The sequence below is a fragment of the Cheilinus undulatus genome, linkage group 14 (assembly GCF_018320785.1).
Source record: "Cheilinus undulatus linkage group 14, ASM1832078v1, whole genome shotgun sequence".
NCBI classification, from domain to species: domain Eukaryota; kingdom Metazoa; phylum Chordata; class Actinopteri; order Labriformes; family Labridae; genus Cheilinus; species Cheilinus undulatus.
In genome coordinates, this window is record NC_054878.1 from 45376817 (window position 1) to 45395776 (window position 18960).

Consider the following 18960-nt stretch of genomic DNA (forward strand, 5'->3'; position numbering starts at 1 on the left):
AAGAGTATCTTACACTGAATGACATTGTGGCTGATGAGGGACAGCAGTTTTTAATGTAAAATAAAGGCACTGTTACGTCAGTTCTCAGACAAACAGCGTATAAACACGGATCAGCAGGATATGTTTGTGTCAGGTTCACATTAGTTTATTTAATGTGATAAATACTGATCTTGTCTCTCCCATGATGCTCTTTGTTCTCTGATAACCAGATGATATAAAGCTTTAAACAGTCACCAAGGGAAGAAGAGTAATCGGTTCGATATGTTTTTGTTAGTCTGGCTAAAACATCGTCTTTGTTTTATAAAGACCAAGCATCAACATTAGACAAAGTTTAAGTGGTGAAAATGAGACATGATGAACATAACATTAAACATTTAAACACAATTACATTAAAAAAAACCCTTCATAACATGATTAATAACTTGTAATAATATCAAAGCTGTTAACTAACGGACAGCACTGCAGCCTGGTGTTAGTTGCATTCGTGCAGACAGTCTTGTGTCTGAGCTCAGAGGATTTGAACATCGAGCAGCGTGACGTCTCCTCGGACCTCCAGCTGCACGATCCGGCTCAGGTCCTGGACTCGGTGTTTGTACAGGAGCTGGTGGAGACCGTTAACGGCGACTTTGAACTGGTGAGAGTCACACAGGATGATCATCTGCACACAGACAGAATCATCAGGATTATCACACTTGAAAATACAAGAGATTAAAGTTAAATTATGGCAGGTTTTAAGGTAAAGAGCTGGGGCTTTGTTTTTGTATAGACAAAAGTATTTGGCCACACCTGTTAGTTATTGAATTCAGGTGTTTCAATCAGACTCGTTAAGAGGTGTATAAAATCATCACCTAGCCATGCAGTCTCCGTGGGTTGTTCTAAGGAACTCAGAGACTTTAAGTGTGGTACTGTGATGATGCCACCTTTGCAATAAGACTGTTTGTAATTTCATCTCTGCTGGATATTCCACAGTCAACTATTAGTGATATTATTAGAAAGTGGAAGAGTTTAGGAACAACAGCAACTCAGTCTACTGTCTACAGGGTGTTGCCCACATTGATATGAAATAAATCACAACCAGTGATATGTGAAACAGCCAATGTGGCATGGCTATTGCCAGCATGGAGTCATAAAGGTTTAGTTTATCAAAAATTTAAAGAATATTGTTAAAATGAAAGAAAACGAGCCTGAAATCGAACAAGAGAGATACAAATAATGTAATGATACATACATAAGTAAGATGTAAATGTGGTATTTCCTGCTCTTTTAAAAAGAAAGCCAATCCTTGAACTGAATGTTATAGATTGAATATTTGAGATTATTTAGTTTATTGTTTGTATTTTGTGTTTTTGTTGCCATACCTCAAAGTACTGATTGGCCATGAAGGGGAAGGACTCCAGCTCTCTCTCCTCGAGGCCCCAGCACTCAGACAGGAAGGAGTTTCTGGCAAAGACGCGTTTCTTCAGACGAGGGTTTAGATGAAGAGCGATGTCGCTGCCGTCTGACACTCGCAGGTTTACAACAAAACTGAAATAAAAAAGAAAAGAATGAAAATCAGGGCTGCCATCATACATTACACATGCAGAATTAATACCTTTATCAGTCTGATACCACACTGTGTTCTAAATTTATTGGTGAAGTTTCTAATTACCAAAAAGTGGGTCAAAAAGAAGGGCTGGGGTTACTACTGTGGTACAAATGTTACAAGCAAGGACTGGCCTTAGAGCCTGATGACCTTTGACCTTCAAAATAAAATCAGTTCATCCTTCAGTCTTAGTGGACATCAGTGCAAAGTCTAAAGAAAATCCTTCAGAGCATTCATGAGAAATCTTGAAAACCTGAAAAAGAGAATCAATGATAAGTCAGAGGGGTGCAGATGCCCCAGGGCAGGGGTGTCCAAACAATAGCCTGGGGGCCAAATGTGGCCCGCAGTCCATTTTTGATTGGCCCTAAGTAAATTCTTGGTATAAAAGTAAATAAACAAGGCTGTGCTACAATGTCAAATCGGCAAACAAGCATTTTAACGAAATTTATTTGTGTTTTTTTATAACAACACTGTAAATAGTGAACACATTTGCAACCTAAATAATATCTTTATTTATAACTCCTTTCCCACACGTCATTCCCCGCTCTCTCACCCCTGTGTCTGACACAATCCTCTGTTTTATTATGTTAATAAATGCATAAAAGCCCCAAGTCTTAAAATAACTGTCACATCAGATTTGTTATAGGGGCTTTCAGATGTCCAGTAACATTTTAACATAATACGATTTTCTGTAGTTTGTTCACTCGATAATTTGAGGACAAATGAGCCGATATAAGAGAGAATGCAGTTGCAGTGTTGATTACCTGTCTGCGTCCTGTGTGGTTTCTCCTTTTATGGTGATGCTGCGTCCAACTTTCAGCCCTTTAACTAGCTCACCTCTGAAGGGAACGCTCTGAATAAACAAGAATTTTAAGGCGATTTACAATCATAAATCAGATATGCTGGGTGCACATTAGTCTTTATATGTAAATAAAGCACCTAAAATCAAGCAAAGTTGATGTAAAATCAGTAAAAATGAACTAAAACTGAAGATGGCAAGAAAGGAAGATGGGTAAAAACATTGATAGTTTGATTATCTGAAAGCTTAACTGATAGAGAAGGACGTTTCAGTGGAAAATGTTTCTTTATGTGAAAATTTAACAGTGAAACAGGCTTCCTGCAGTGCTACGTCTTCATAAATACCAAGATTTAAATGTGCTTCTAAGAATCACAAGACACAGATATGTTTGAAACAAGAGGAAACCATAAGAGGCTTAAGAAGATGCCAGCAAAGGTTCATCCAGCCTCATTCACCAACAAGAAATGTGTCCTTTAAATCAGAGGTTATCAGCTAGCTGGGCATAAAGACCCACAACCATGTCCTCACAACAAACCACAACACAAAATCTTCAAAATGTTCAACTACTTAAATGTTTTCAATGAGAAAATGAGACAGGACGAAAGAAAGATGTTTTTAAAAGCACATCATTATAATTAGAAGTCATGCATGCGTGTATTTAATTTACTCATTTTCCTCCCAAGACAGCATAAAAATCTGGCCGTTTCCCAAGGTATTTCCTAATTATCTTGGGAAAACCAGCTTTGTTACCCAGAAAACTAAAATAATTAAGTTGAAATCTAGAGAAAAGGACCTAAAAATGTATACAGATGTTGTGTTTGTCCACTCAGGGCTTTTGTACATCATAAACATTTTGCTGCATATTTTTTTCATGCACACTTTCCCGACCTGCTGGAGACGAACAACTGCTTTGAACCGTCTTACAAAGTTTTAGAGAAGATTCAGCCAAGTTTTCTCCACCGTGATTTGTTTTAAATTTCAATCCAGGCATTCCCTCTCTACCCCTCTACCTTTCAGTCTGAATCTGTGTGCCTTCTGTGTTTGCACACAGCCCTGCAGTCTTATGCCCTTATATGGGTATAGAAGGGATGTGTCTATACAAAGCAGGTGAAGCGGATGAGCCTACAGCTTACAAGAGCATGGTGTTCTTAAATTTAGGAACACAGGAAAGACGTCTGGCTTTCACAACACATCACTGTCAGTACATGCACATAACAAGACAGGGATTCCATATTTCTTCCCAAAACAGCTGCTGCATTGTACTTTAGGTTAAGTCACACCTTATAATAAATAACCTGGTTGCAGGTCCACATTTTGTTGTTATTGCACATTAAGGACAGGTCATATTTCACTGTGAAAGCCCCTTGGGTATCAAAAGTAGCTACCCAGTACTTTGAGTAAATTTTAAATGACTTGATTTTAAATTTTACTTGTGTAGATTTATAGAGCAGTACTTTTACTACTACTCACGTAAATTTTAAACAGAGTAACTGTACTCGAGTACAACAGTCTGGCACTTTTCAACCTCTGTCACTAATCTGCCTGAAACTTTTCTAAGGAACTTCTTAAGATTAAATGTAACAAAAATCTTAGGATACTGATAAATGAAACCCAGTGGAAGGAAAAAATCTTCTTAATGAAAATAATCAAAATTCTATGAGTCTAAAAAAGGCAATCAAGTCGATCAAACATGTAAAAAGGAAGGGAGTAATCTCAATTATTTGTTTCTATAATACTTTACTTTACAGCCCAAGCACTTTAAGATTGAAGTCCATGTTTTAGGGTGTGTTATTAAAGAAAGACAAAATCTTGAGTAGTCTCTGTCAAATCTATACTCTGTGATATTTGATCAAATAAACAAAATCAAATACAGAAACTACATCAATAAGTTTGAAACAAAAACTCACCAAGTCACCTGAAGAAGACTTTATTGGCTGAAGGAGGAAAACAAAAAACATATTAAGATAAACATACAAAATAGTCTCAGAAAGATTGCCAGATTAAGCAAAAACTTTTAAAAATGCTCAACTTCCCCAAAACAATTAATGAAACACTTTCACCATCTGTTTTAGTTTTTTTGGACCCGAGTGCTGCATTTGATACAGCGGTCCACAGAATTCTTTTAAATAGACTGTAATTTTATCGGCATCTCTGGCACTGTTTTTAACTGGTTTAAATGTTATCTCACTGACAGAAATTTTGAAGTGAACCTACGGGATCGCTCATCAAAGTTTTATGAACTGAGATGTGGTGGTCCCCAAGGTTCAATTTTAGGCTCGACTCTTTTTAATCTTTATATGCTTCCTCTTGGGAGGTACAGCATCAATTTCCACAGCTATGCTGACGACACTCAACTTTATGTTGCTGTGTCTCTTGATGACACAGGGACACTTGATGCCTTTTTTAACAGTATTTTAGCTATCAAATCATGGATGGCTAAGAATTTTTTCTCAACTCAACCAGGACAAAACTCAGGTTTTAGTCAACGGTACAGGGGACAAGAGAGAGAAAGTGGTCAGCAAACTCCAAACTTTATCTTTTAATCCATGTGTAAGTGTTTCATTTGATTCAGAGCTGAAATTTGAAAATCACATACGGGATATCACCAAAAAAGCATTTTATCATTTAAAGAACGTTGCCTGAGTGCGACCATTTCTCTCTCAAGCCAACGCAGAGACATTAATTCATGCTTTTATCTTCTTTCTGGTCTCCCTAATAAAAACATCTCACATCTTCAGCTGCTCCAAAACTCAGCTGACAAAGACCAGAAAAAGAGCACACATTACATCGATTTTAACGTCTCTGTATTGGCTACCAATTTGTTTTAGAATTGCTTTGATTTGAACTCATGTATTTTCTTCGAATTTTCTTTTTGTGTAAAGCACTTTGTGTTACATTGCTTTGTATGAAAAGTGCTATACAAATAAAGATTGATTGACTGATGATTGATTGATTTTTGACTGACATGAACCATGTGGTGTTCCACTGGGCTCCGATTTAGGCCCTCTCACTTTTTATTGGCATTCCTCACATAAAGTCATATTTTCATCAACTGTTCGTGCATATCTATTCCTATGCAACTGGGGATAACTTGAGCCATAATAGTGAAATTAACTGAAATTTTTAACCTTAATCAAAGTCAATGTTGTTTGAGCTTATGGTGGAAGAAAATTACAAATTTAAGCATTCTACAGTGTTTAAATGTGTTCTTACATTCATCTGTGAGTCCTGGCTGCTTGGACTAGCTGAAGGAGAAACTGCACCCTAAAAAAAACAACAAAAAACTCTTTTTAGCCATCCTCACATGTTTTACAGTCATAGATTCATCACATGGTGATTATAACACAAAGAAAGTTCAGCAGTGACTCACAGTACTTGAGAGGATGCCCACAGCTTCGATTTTGATCTTTCCAGAAATGCACAGAGTGTCGATGAGCCCCAGCTCCATTCTGTGTTTGTACTCCAACACGTGACCCCCATTTACTGCCACCTACAGGAGAGAGTAGGAAATACAGACAATTTTTACTGGAAGAAAATGAATTAAAATTACTCGTTACAAGGTTAAAATCCAGCTTTATCCTGTTGGATCCAGAGATCCAGATCATTCTGTAGAACCAGACAAAACACATCTTAAAGTCTTTTATTCTTTCCTGGAGCTTTGCAATATGAATCTGAGTTTACACACAGAATAATTTAAAGTTCATGGTATTCAGAAGGTCATAAATACCGTTAGTATAACATCAGAGCTTCACAGAATCCTTGTTCATTCGTTCCTCACCTTAAACTCATCTTTCAGGACGAGGATGATGAGCTCGAACGCTGCTCCGACTGAAAATGGCATCTGATACAGGATCTCCTCCCGGCCCCAGCGCTCCTTCTGCAGTGTGTTGCAGACGATACATTTCTTCAGGAACCTTGGGTTGAAGTGAAACACCACGTCGGCCCTCGGCTTCACGCTGCTGCCGCATGTGAAATCCACCTGGAACCTGCAAGACAGCACAGAGGGGCAATAGGTGAGGCCTTATTTGTGCTCTGACTCAAGAATATAGACACTTTAAACTATCAGGCACCCCACATCATCTCACCAAACTCCAGGCTGATGTTTGTAAATCAGACTCTGATGTTTGCTGTCACATTTTAAGGATTATATTGGCTAATGGTTCTAAACCAGCCAAGTCTCAGGACTCACTACCACCTCCTTAATGACAAATAACAACCCAGGCTGGAAAAGGGGGCTAGAGCCCAGGTGAACACATGTACCAAGCAGCTCTGTATATCAGAGCCTGATCTACCATGATGAACATTTTCAACCACTGTTATTTATTTATTTTAAAAATGCACAATTTTGGCCTTAAATAGAACAAAAATTATACTAGAAATGTGAACATTGGTGGTTTCGAGAAGTTACAACACTATCCAGGGAAAAACAGCTTTGTTATCCAAAGATAACAATATAAAAATGTCGTGAGAAAAAAAAATAATTTACTTCTACTTGTAACGAAACAAGTCAAGTACAAAGAATGAATTTATAACCAGTTATGGCTTCTATATATTCTCCCTGATTCAACGATGAATCAATTAAATGTGATACGTCAAAGGTCAAAGATCAAATTCATGAGACTCATGCACATCCCTTGCTTGTGAGTGCAATATAGCAAAAAGAGCTTTTAGGCATTTACTTCAAACTTTGCACTTGGGATGCACAATATAGTCAGCATGGTATCTGCAGATATGAGCTTAAGAAGCTAATAACTGATATCAGAAGATACAAAAATGCATTCCGATATTTAGAACCAATATAAAAGCTTCTGTTACAAATGAGTGGTTGCTCTGGAAAATGCTGTTTAACCTCGTGAAATCATTTGCAGAACTTTTAGGCTCACTTAACTTTCCATGCACAAAATGTGCACTACACATAATAATACACAGAAATCTGTATGCAGGATTATTTAGAATCCCAGAATCCAGTGAGTATCCCATTTTGCCATCCAGGACAGGACAGGGTGGGACAGAACAAATTTTGTGTCATTTAAGGTAAAAGACCAATAAATATATATCCATATGCTGATGATACTTTGTTGTTCATGAGCCTGAAAAAAGATGTTATTAGCTGGATACAATATTTATACATGAATATAAACTCTGTCTTTAAGTAAAAACATTTAAAAATGTGGAACCTCTTAAAATGAAAGACTTCATCCACTACAGGCATGAATCCTGTGGTGTTTCACAAGGTTGAACTTTAGGGCCCCTAATTTTTCTTCTTGCACGCCTCAATTAAAGTCATAACTTAAAAAAGTGCAAGAATGCATGACGTTATTGGCATGGTATTGGTTTTGGTAGATATAAGTTTAAAAAGTTAATTACCTGTAACATTTGCCAATATTTACAACCTACATATCAACTGTAAATATCATCCATATTTACAAATGAGTTTGTAGAGCTGTAGGCAGGGCTAACAGATCTATGTCTGCAAAAGTCTTTATCTTTGTTCATTCTTAAACTTTAAAGTGAGTTTTAAGGAAAGAAGTTCAAGGTGTTCATGTCAGCTACAGTACAAGAAAAAAATCCAACTTTTGTGCATCCTCGCTTTGCACAAATATTCACCCTGACTCAAGTATGAACTGGTTGGATTTTGGAGGTCAGAGGTACCACAGAAAACCCCCCAGCCCTTCCTCTTGACCAGCCACTGGAATTTCACTGTCCCACAATTGAAATGTTACATAAGTATAAGTGCAAGGCAGTAGTTCTAGTTTTACCAGGTACTGGAGGAAGCTCCATGACCCACTTGTAGGTCCCGCACCACCAGTTATAAATAACAGGTGTGTCAGGCAGAATAAAGCAGTTAGACCAGGTTGTTTTGTTTTGAACTCACCGATCAGCGCCAGATGGTACAGAGCCCTGAATGAGAACCATCTCACCAGGCAGCAAACCGCCCAGGATCGTCCCCGCGAAGGGGATCACCTGTGGGCAGAAAGATGCATTTAATACAGCTCTCATGTTTGTAAAACTTTTAAGCATTGATATGAGAAAAAAAACACACAAGTCAGACAACCAGTAATAGGTAATTTCTTGATTTCATTTTCACGATTGTCAGTTTAATAATTGCATAATGCATTAACAACTGAAACTTAGTGTGCAGGAGAGTGCCTGCAATTTTAGAAGGATAAATCCCTCTACAACAAAACCTACTTTGGAGATTAATGTAGGGTTTTATATATGGCATTTTCTACATCGATTTATTGGCTGTCTGCACACATTTTGAGGACATTTACTAGGAGAATGCAATCAAATGATTAAATATGCAATCTCATCACTGTCCCAATCACCCCAACTCAGCCTGTACTTCACTCTGACAGTGAAAAAACATGAAAAAATAAGTACTTTTAGTCCATGTGTGTATCTTTGTATTTGTATAAATGCAGCCCAAACAGCCAAACATGCTAGTGACATATGTGTGGTATTGCAGGATAAATGCTTAACTGATATACGGCACACATGGTAATGCAGTAAAGTTGTCACCATGTTTAATATTGACGTAATCTCAATTTTGATTCAAAAAGGGGTTGGGAAAGCATTTATTCACGGAGCGGTGACGTAGGCTATGTGTCACACTCATACCTGTCTGCTACTCACAATAAAGGAGAAAGGAGGGAGATGCAGGTCGAGATAACGCAGCAGCACGCATGTAGGCCAAATAAATACAGGGAAATCAATTATTATACTGTTCAAAACATTTTTAAATGATAAACAATGTCTGGATCTTGCGGACATTACCTTGCCCCCTGCATAAAGAAATGCTGATAGAAAGTTTCACTCTTGGTTCTGTTATTGTGACAGGTAAACCTTGTGTAGAAAGGTGGGAAAGCTCGTAAATAAGCTGTAAAGGTTCCGCTGATTGCTGTGAAGTTATTGTGTGTTCCATTTAAACTTGAAACACAGATCTGCAGCCATGCCCCTTTTAATGACCGGGGTTATGCGCATCATGAGCCTGTAAAGGCCGGTATTTAAATAGTAGATGCTAAAACATTTAACACTGGCACAATCACTTCTGTGTGACCTTTATGTAGTACATAATAGACCTTCTCACTCGTGGTGCAAAAATTATTTGAAAAAGAAAAGAAAAAAAAAAAAAAAATATATATATATATATATATATATATATATATATATATATATAGGCCAATATTTGCAGATGATATAGGCAAAATATACAGTGCTTAACAAATTTAGTAGACCACCTGTCATATTTGTCTCAGAGACCATCCAGCATCATGAAGTGCTTCAATGCGGACTCTTTCATTTTCAGTGAGCTCTCCACATTTTACCATTCTGAACAGGAATGAGGGATTTCAAACTGAATTCACCCAAATTTGAGCCGGCTCACTGGGCTTCTCTGAGAAGTCAGAAATGAATCAAGCATAACATTCAACCACTAAAACTCATTTTTCTGTTCAGAAATGCAAGTAGATAACTGTAATTTGACAGATTAATCAAGAAAAAATAATGTGCTTTACTATTTTTCCAGTTTTCTTTTGTAAATCAGTAAATTTGAAAATTGATGGATAACAATAATAATTATACTTAAGCATTAAAAATATCATTTGGGTTAAAGAGCTTCTACATATTGGTATATTAACCATTGCAGAGACATAAAAATGATTTTGGTAATTACCAATGCTGTTAATTTAGGGCAGCTGGGGCATAAATCTTACTTTGGTTAGGGTTAGGGTGGTCTAATAAATTTGTTAAGCACTGTACATATAGTAGTTTGATCTAAAACATATTAAAAAAGAAAACTGAAGTTTAGTGTACAGAAATTATTGCTGTATTTGATGTGAAAAACAGCCTTTTAAACTGTAGACTGCTGCTCCCCTAAGCATGCTGGGAGTGGTCCACCCACCTAGCATGTATATGTCTAGGGGATAGCTAAGCTTCAGTAAAAGACTGGCCTACTTCAATCAATTTGTCAGACTTTTTACTGAGCATACTTTTTAAAGGCACATTGTCTTGTTAATTAGACCTAAGAACTTTAATTTCTAGTTTTGCATGAGTCTTGGACTCATTTTAAAGGGAAGATTCTGTCCTTTTTTATCTCTTAGCTGTTGTTTAGACAGATAAATAAGTTAAAATTTAAACATTTCATGAGAAAACTTGCAAAAAAGTCAGAACTTAAATAATCTTATTCAGGGGCCCTAATACTTTTTGATAAAATGGAAACAAAAGTAGTTTTTGTTTGCACGAACAACACATTGATTACTAATATATATAGTCTTTAACAGACCAAAGAGTAATGATTAAAATATATTCATATGTCCAGCTGCTTAAGTTTCATTATCAGTGTTATGTTATTTGCTTTGGATTAAAATATGAGCTGTTAACACAGCCCAGACAGCGAGTCTTAAAAATAAAGGCCTGGCTCTAAATAAAGAGCCTCCTTCTTATGAAGGCCTGGTGCCCTCATCAATTTTGTAAATAAAGGCCCCAGTCTTTATTTGAGGATTTACACTATTCTGAGTCAAAGTCATCAAGAAAGCACCCTGAACTCAGAGTTCCTACTCAGAAAGTCAGGTTAGGGTTAGGGTTATGGTTTAAGAGAGCACTACACAGCTCTGTATAGGTCAGTCAGAAATCTTCTTAAGAACTAAATCTCAAGTTTCAGTGTCATTTACAGCTGGGGATTCATTTCCTGCTGCCTCTGGAAGCAGAAGGGGACGGGGTGAGGGAGCACAGAGAGTTTACAGAGAGTAAGAGAGCCACTTCTACAACAATACAGCTTAAGCAGATCATCGACACATTCTATCTCTTCACGATCTGAGATCGTCCCATCACACACCCCTAATGTGAGGTAATGACTGGGGATGAGGGGCACAAAATTCAAATCTAGGGCACTAAACTGCCCAGAACCGGCCATGCATCGAATAATAAAATCTGTTTGATACCACAGGAAGAAAACAGAGTCCTAGACATGCAATATTAGGTGATTTACGGCTTATTTCCCACTAACTATAGACAAACTTCTCATGGATGTCAAAGTCAGATGTTTCAACAGCATCCAGAAGTTTGCTTGCAATTCAGAGGGACTTCATTTCCCCTCATATCCTCAAACACACTGAGGCAGCTTTACACACTTCGATGTTTGAATCATTTAAAGCACAGGGTATTGTTGTAAGATCAGAATATGCTTTTAAAAGTGGTGAAAAGTCTTCTCTTAAGACAGATGGTGTAAACCGTCATTAGAAAATCACATTTTAACTTTTAGTCGCGTTAATTCAAACAGAATCGAGCAGAATAGGTGAACAGGTATTAACTAACTGAACAAGAACTGTTAGAGACTCTTATTTTGCCCTTTACGCATCTCTGACTCGGCTCAGGCCTAAATAAATTACAGTTTAATTCAGAGTACGCATTAAAAATGAATACAGTTGACCGGAAGTGAGCATCCCAGATCTAACTTTATTTTCTGTTCGAGATAAAGATGTTTATTGCAATAGTATATCTTCAGTTTGCCAGAAACCCTGTTAAATTAGGGCAAGTGCTTTTGCCTGTTATGTAAGAAGACGTCATATTAATTATTAACGACTTTACGAAGCTGGTTCCCTGATAAAACACGGGGGGTGTCATTGATTTTAGTCACAAATTATTCACAAAGTTCAGATTTACGTACACAAAGACAGTTTAAAGTACTCTACAACGACAGTTTCAGAAAATCAGAAGGATTAAAAAGCATCTTACCGGCTTTATGAACGTCTGTCTCGGGTTTGAAACCGACATGTTGGAAGAAAAACGCAGACCCGAGGTCAGCCTAGTTAGCACTTTTGTTTACTTCCGCACATGACGTCAGCACGGTTCACGTCTTTAAGGATGAGACGGTAGGAGAAATCATTTTTAGAACACCTTTGAATATGCTGTATTTTAACAGTCGAAAACCTTTAATTGAGAGGCTTTAAGAAACTGGGTAATTTCTACTATGTACGGTTTGGTCACGTTTAATAAAAAAAACAGATCGTGATTCGGCGTGATGACGTCATTGTCCTCTCCTTATAAGCAGCAGTTGATTGGGTGAGGCGACTGGTTCTCGGTCTTATGACTCTAATAAAAAGATCCACTGACCTCCACCCTAAACTCCACAAATGTCGACATTAGACAAAAACTGGAAAGAGCTCTATAAATGTCTCAGCTTCATGATCACCTTTTTCTTTTTAAGTTTCATTTCATGTCAAGTATTTTATGTCTGAAACGCATTTCCGTAATTTAGAGATTCAAACTATTTTTCAAAGTATTAATGATTCTTTAAGATCTACTTTCATCAAGATCACTCACATTTACATTTTAATTTGACTGGTAGATAATGTCTGTGTACAACAGTGGAAATATAAGTGTGACCGCTGTAGTTGCCTCTGATTTGATTTTAGCTTATAAATAAGGAGTTTCAACAGTGGATTTGGAGCCTTTATCTGCAAATAAAGGTTTCAATAAACTTGAGCAATATGAAAGAGGCGTTGCATCAGTTAATTGATTTTGTTTAATAGTGTAATTTATTTCAATTAAAGGACATTATCCATGCTCAATATTTTTACTATCTACAATTTAAAGACCTACTCATGCCTGCCTATAGCTTCTACTATATTAAGTGAAATTACTCTAATTGTTTCCATCATAAAGAGTTATTTTTGTGTTCAGGAGGTAAAATGAAAATTATTTTAGCCAAACAGGAGAAAAGGTAAAATCTATTGTTACAAATGCTCAAAAGTAGACGGATGAATCATGGAACTTCCATGTGTATTTAAACAGTTTACGTGTGATTTCAGATAAACTTCAAGACTTTAAGAGTTTTCCTGGGAAAAAGAGTTGAGTAAAAAAATCTCTAGGCATGACTGAGATGAAGTTTGACCAGGGAAAAGATCATTTAAAGAATAATCCTGATGTCCCAGTGTCTGACTGAAATGTAAAACCAAAAACTTTTGGAATTAAATTTGACTGTTAAAATACAGAGTAAAAGGGAAAAGCAGTTTTTGCAGAACAATTTGCTCATACTCAACAGTGCAAAACAAAAGATGTTTTGCTTTTCAGACATCAGTAAAACTCAATTATTAAATAAAAAATGTGAAAAAAAAATCCTGCAGCATGAGTGACTCCAGGAAGTAAACTGAGAAGTTTTGACCTCTATGAATCTCAAGATTTATCACAGCAATGCCTGCCTATCCATCCATGTTAATGTTTAGTGTAGACGCGTTTTGATAGATAAAAATGAACATGTAAAGACATGGAGAATTTTGCAATAATTTTATTGCAAAAAGAAAACTGTACATATTCAACATATTCCTAAAAAAAGGTCCATATAAAAGCACTAATACAGCAAGAATAAAATAAAAACTCTACAGTTACTTTTACATAAAATACAGGCAGTGTTTTGATCCAAATCACCTCTAACCTACCCAGTTTCACTCCTATTTTATGTACATTATGTTCAACTGGGTAAAGAGCAGATCTCTCCTCGCCTGAAGAGCTCATGTACCGCCACATCCATCCACCATGTCCTGAGGTTCATATAAACAAGTCCATCTCCTCTCTGCTGCATGTAGTTCTCACTCTGTAGGATCTTTAGTGCATCATCCTATGTAGAGGACTGTAGCAGGAGTCTGGTTCTGGTCTAGAAGTCGGCATCCAGCCTGAAGGTGTTGTCTGTGGGGCCTGACATCACACCCATCCTCTGGTACTCGCCCACACGCTTCTCAAAAAAGTTTGTCTTTCCCTCCAGAGAGATGTTCTCCATGAAGTCGAACGGGTTCTCTACTCTGTAGATCTGCAAACATAAGAGTTCTGGTGAGTTATTGGCCGTCTTTGATTGTTGCTTTGATGCCTTATTATAAGGACTCAAACTTTACACTACCAAGGACCCCAGACTGCTAGTATCCACACACTACAGTGGTATACAATCATATTTCAGACCCACCGCTTCTTAGTTATTCAGGATACAACAGTTAGCTCATTACTCAGTACACAACTTTGTTTCAGGGTAAGCCAATCCATGTTTTTTTAAAATTTCCATTCTTTAACATTTTAGGTGGCAGGGACAGCATGTCGCAACACTTGCAATAACTTACCAGATTTAAGAGGGGAAAAAACTGTTTATTAGATTATTGCCTTGTAGTTCGACAGTGATTCAGACTACATTTATGTACCTACATAGGATTGAGTGCAAGACTTTCTTGTATTACAGCAGTTTTACAATGTAGATTTGCTGCTTTTACTTAAGTTAAGGGCTCCTATATTATCAGTTGGTACACATTAACTGTCAGAGGTGCAAAATGAACTTAGCCATCTTTATGCCAATTCAAATCACTCAGATTTTAATTCCTGCTGTAAATGTTTTTGATTTCATGAAATAGCTTCACCCAAGACAGTAGAAAGATTATGACAAAAGCGGTTCCAGATGCAACGTAATGGAATTTGAAAATGTGATATAAAAAAAGGATAATGAATCATGACCAGCTATACAAATTTTGAGATTTATCTCAATTGAAAATCCCCATTAAAAAAAAAAAAAAAAATCAAATGTAACCACTTTAAGGGTAAACTGTGAAAATAACCTCAGAATACCTCCCTACATTGGACTGAGCCTCAGAATCTGAAGAGGGCATTTAGAACAAATGTTTTCTTAATAATGCTGGTGACTGAGATCTGTTCAGTGTGGCATCTGTTTCATGCTGCTGCCACTCTGTCAGTGAACCACACATCCTCCAATCAGAACTCAGCAGCAGCATTCAGCCCCCATCATTGGCTGAGGTCCGTACCCCTGCGCAGATCACCACAGAGCTCCAGGACTCTATCAAACACATCAAGTACAGGGTGTGATGGTGTAGTTGGTTACCTTGTTGAACCCGAGCTCAAGCATCAGTCTGTCAGCTACAAACTCGATGTACTGCTTCATGAGGTCACAGTTCATCCCGATCAGCTTCACTGGCAGAGCCTCCGTCAAGAACTCCTACACAACAAATCAATACACAATTAAGACACCAGTAGAACCATTAAAACCAGCTCAACCAGAGTGATGTTGGCGTCTGATGTACTGACCTGCTCGATCTCCACGGCGTTCTTGATGATGCTGGTGACGGTCTCAGCAGATGGCTTGTTCACCAGGTGTTTGAACATCAGACAGGCAAAGTCGCAGTGCAGACCCTGAACACACAGAAAAGACACCGTTAGCACACCCTGCTGCTGTGAATGCTGACTGGCTGATCTGACCAATCAGGAGCCTGCTCTGACCTCATCTCTGCTGATGAGCTCATTGGAGAAGGTCAGGCCGGGCATCAGGCCTCTCTTCTTCAGCCAGAAGATGGCAGCGAAAGAACCAGAGAAGAAGATTCCCTCCACGGCTGCGAACGCCACCACGCGCTCTCCTACAGGAAGTACACTGGTCAGTACCAGGAACACCGTCTGATCAGCTTACATGATCTCAAAGAGAGAGCAGTCTTACCATAGTTGGCGCTCTTGTTTCCAATCCAGTTGATGGCCCAGTCAGCCTTCTTCTTCACACAGGGCAGAGTCTCGATGGCGTTGAACAAGTACTCTCTGTGGGTCAGAAAATGCCGTCACACCAAAACTTCAAGTCAGGATCAGTCAATGTCATTGAAAAACGACAGGACTGGCGTGTGCCTTTTCCTGACTGGAAAGATTTGAGGCGTTTGATGCTGATGGTGTGAGAAATGCTGCAGCTTTTTAGTTTTTAAGAAAAAAGTTTAATGATGGAAAAGGAGGCCTGCTGTAGTAAAGTAGTCTGGATTTCCTGGGGCCAGTGTGTGTAGAAACCCTTCATTAGTTTTAACACATCGAGTAATACAGTAAATGGTCAGTCAGCTCCTGGTAACTGATGCATGCATTAACCCATGATAGAGCCTCATATTTAAGAGCTTGTCAATAATGGTTCTAAAACTACATTATCTCTACACCCATCTCTAACCAGTACAGACCAGTTTAGTGGGCCAGCATAGACCAGTTTGGGTCCTCACCGCTCTTTGGGGTCCTTGATGTAGGTGTCAATGAGCAGACTGTACATCTCTGAGTGGATGTTCTCCATGGCAATCTGGAAACCATAGAAACACCTGGCCTCTGTCACCTGAACTTCCTGAGTGAAGCGCTCCACCTAGTGGTCACATGAGGGAACAACAGATAAGCGTTAACAGATGAAAAGAATCACTTTTCTGCTCAAAAACGTTGCATTTTATTGTACGTTTCCCAAACAAGTTCCCCTCATTCTCACCAGATTCTCGTTGACGATTCCGTCACTGGCGGCAAAGAAGGCCAAGACGTGAGAGATGAAGTATCGCTCCTCATCTTTCAGAGACTCCCAGTGCTGCACGTCTTTAGATAGATCAACCTGGAAACAAAGGACACGTTAGAGACATGAAGGCAGCAGAACGGTACAGCCTTACTCAGTGGTGGGGAATGAGCAGCCACATTCAGCTGCCCACCCCACTCATCGCAGCCCTCAAGTCAATTTTGATTGAAGTAAAAGTAAACCCAAACATATTTGCCTTTGAATTAAGAATGATACATTTCTGAGACATTTTCTGGGGGAAAAAAAAAAAGATACAATGGGTTTAATTTTTACTGTAAAAGTCTTCTATATGCTTGCTTTAATGCAGAACCCATGGAGGTGTTTGTAATATACTGAAATAACAAATTTATTCAGTCAGAGATGTAAAGTGTTTAATCCCTTTTGACAGGGGTGACCTCAAATGTTTAGGTTTTTTTTTTTTTTTTTTTTTTTAAATATCTAGGGGTGCCTTAACAGAATAAAGTCAGAGAGGCAACTCTACAGTGACACAGATGGAGCTTTATGTAGGCAGCTGTGCTGTAACCACATAAAGGCAGTGATGCATCTTTAATATTATGGTGCTGTGTACCTCCTCTGCAGTCCAGAATGAGGCCTCAGCCTTCTTGTACATCTGCCAGATGTCGTGGTACTGGATTGGGAAGATGACAAAGCGGCGAGGGTTTTCCTTCAGCAGAGGCTCCTCCTCGCTGCTGCTCTTCTTCACGGCCTTGGACTGAAAAACAAAAAAAGTGTGTTAGGCACCAAATTAGTTCATAAGGCAACTTGTTGGAGTTTGATTAAAATTTCTGTTGGAATTTATACATCTCCCAAGAAAGCAGCTTAAGAGATAGTGTTATGCTTTAGCTATTCTGAGTACTGCTAATATTTTTCCTCTCATTTTAAAACATGTGGTACTTCAACATGAAGCATCACATCTCCATAAGCTTTGCCTGGGGAAGTTTGGATAATGTTTTATCAACCAAACCATTGAAAAAGGAAATAGATGACATGTACTTTTAATATGTCTGATTCAGACCTGGTGATGCTGTCAGCCTGTATTACTCGCCAGCTAACTTTGTTAGCTGACAGTTACAGATTAAACTACTGAAAATGAATGTAATCATTCACAAATTCTGCCTTTTCTCTTGTTTTATCCCAATTGATCTTTGATCTTTGGCATAGGCAGGACCTAGTGCCTAATCATCCTTATGTACCACGTTTCAAAGCAATAAATACTCAATTCACAGTCCTCAAATTGTAATACTTGGACATCAAGCATACAGTGCTAGTATTGTTATATTATCGTAATAAGTATTGTGCATTTCTTCCTTTAAATCTTGTGATGCTACATAATAAAACTCCTATCCTGCTGTTCATGACTGAGGATAATGTTGTGCACATGATAGCCAGATAGGTCCACAATATGCGCCATTTTGCATTGAAATATAGCGCAAGTTTCTTAGCCAACAGCCTACTTAACACAAAGGAAATAATGAACAAGCATTTTGACAGGGGTTGATTAAACCCAGGTGAACATCATCAGCTGATTGTTGGCGCCAGAAGCGACATTTTAGGCGCCACATTTGCAAAATAAACAACGCCAAACGACCTTTATAGGCTTCGAATGAACGTAGAGATGTTGTAGTTGTTTAATACGTAGGATATACTGGAGTCTACTGCAGACTCTGACTCACCTCAGGACCGTCAAAGATTTTACGCGCGGTTTTCGAGGCCAGGATGCGGGTGGAGTTCAGACTCGGAGGCTGGAAGATAAATAACAAGAAATAAATAACTATAATGACAGAAAGTGTCTGAAAAGGACCAATATGTCACATTTATGCACATTTTAAGTAACATCACGGATAAAATGTGGGTCAATCGGGCATTTAAGGTCTCAACATGGCTGCCATCACATAGACTTAGAACACGGTAGCTGAAACAGACAGGTATAACAGTCAAAGACAAATCTAATATTCAAGGTTTTCAGGGTCTTACCGTATTTTCTTTGTCCAGCGACATGTTGCTGATCTGACTGCTGATGGCGTTGTCATTCTTCACGGACAGAGGAGAGCGAGCAGTGAGCATTTTGGGTTCTTTAAAATCACACGAACAAAGTAGTAAAAAAAAAAGCTAAAAAAAAATAACTAAATGACAGTTTAAAAGAGGGAAAAGCTAAACTAAAGCGCAGCAAGACAGACGGAGAGGACAGACTGAAGCGGCTTCTGTTGTCCGCTCGCCGTTTTTATTGAAATCTTGGCG

The 18960-nt window shown here is 38.2% G+C and overlaps 2 protein-coding genes and 1 non-coding gene across 3 annotated transcripts; all 3 read right to left on the reverse strand.

Moving 5' to 3' along the window:
• Positions 1 to 34: 34 nt before the first annotated feature.
• lgals8a (galectin 8a) lies at positions 35 to 12213 on the reverse strand. Its single transcript, XM_041805322.1, has 9 exons — positions 12117 to 12213; positions 8257 to 8345; positions 6160 to 6367; positions 5752 to 5871; positions 5595 to 5645; positions 4289 to 4315; positions 2347 to 2435; positions 1359 to 1524; positions 35 to 658 (listed from the first exon to the last, which is right to left on the reverse strand). The coding sequence occupies exons 1-9, from the start codon at positions 12153 to 12155 to the stop codon at positions 509 to 511; spliced, it is 939 nt and encodes a 312-aa protein (XP_041661256.1). The 5' UTR covers positions 12156 to 12213; the 3' UTR covers positions 35 to 508.
• A 1439-nt stretch (positions 12214 to 13652) lies between these two features.
• LOC121521368 (ribonucleoside-diphosphate reductase subunit M2-like) lies at positions 13653 to 18960 on the reverse strand. The gene is made up of 10 exons (XM_041805320.1): positions 18697 to 18960; positions 18396 to 18464; positions 17291 to 17434; positions 16645 to 16761; positions 16394 to 16527; positions 15862 to 15956; positions 15651 to 15784; positions 15459 to 15563; positions 15256 to 15369; positions 13653 to 14187 (listed from the first exon to the last, which is right to left on the reverse strand). Exons 1-10 carry the CDS (start codon positions 18784 to 18786, stop codon positions 14035 to 14037), a joined length of 1155 nt encoding a protein of 384 aa, XP_041661254.1. The 5' UTR covers positions 18787 to 18960; the 3' UTR covers positions 13653 to 14034.
• On the reverse strand, positions 15065 to 15199 carry LOC121522002. The gene has a single exon (XR_005992927.1). It is a non-coding gene; the product is annotated as a small nucleolar RNA SNORD94 (small nucleolar RNA).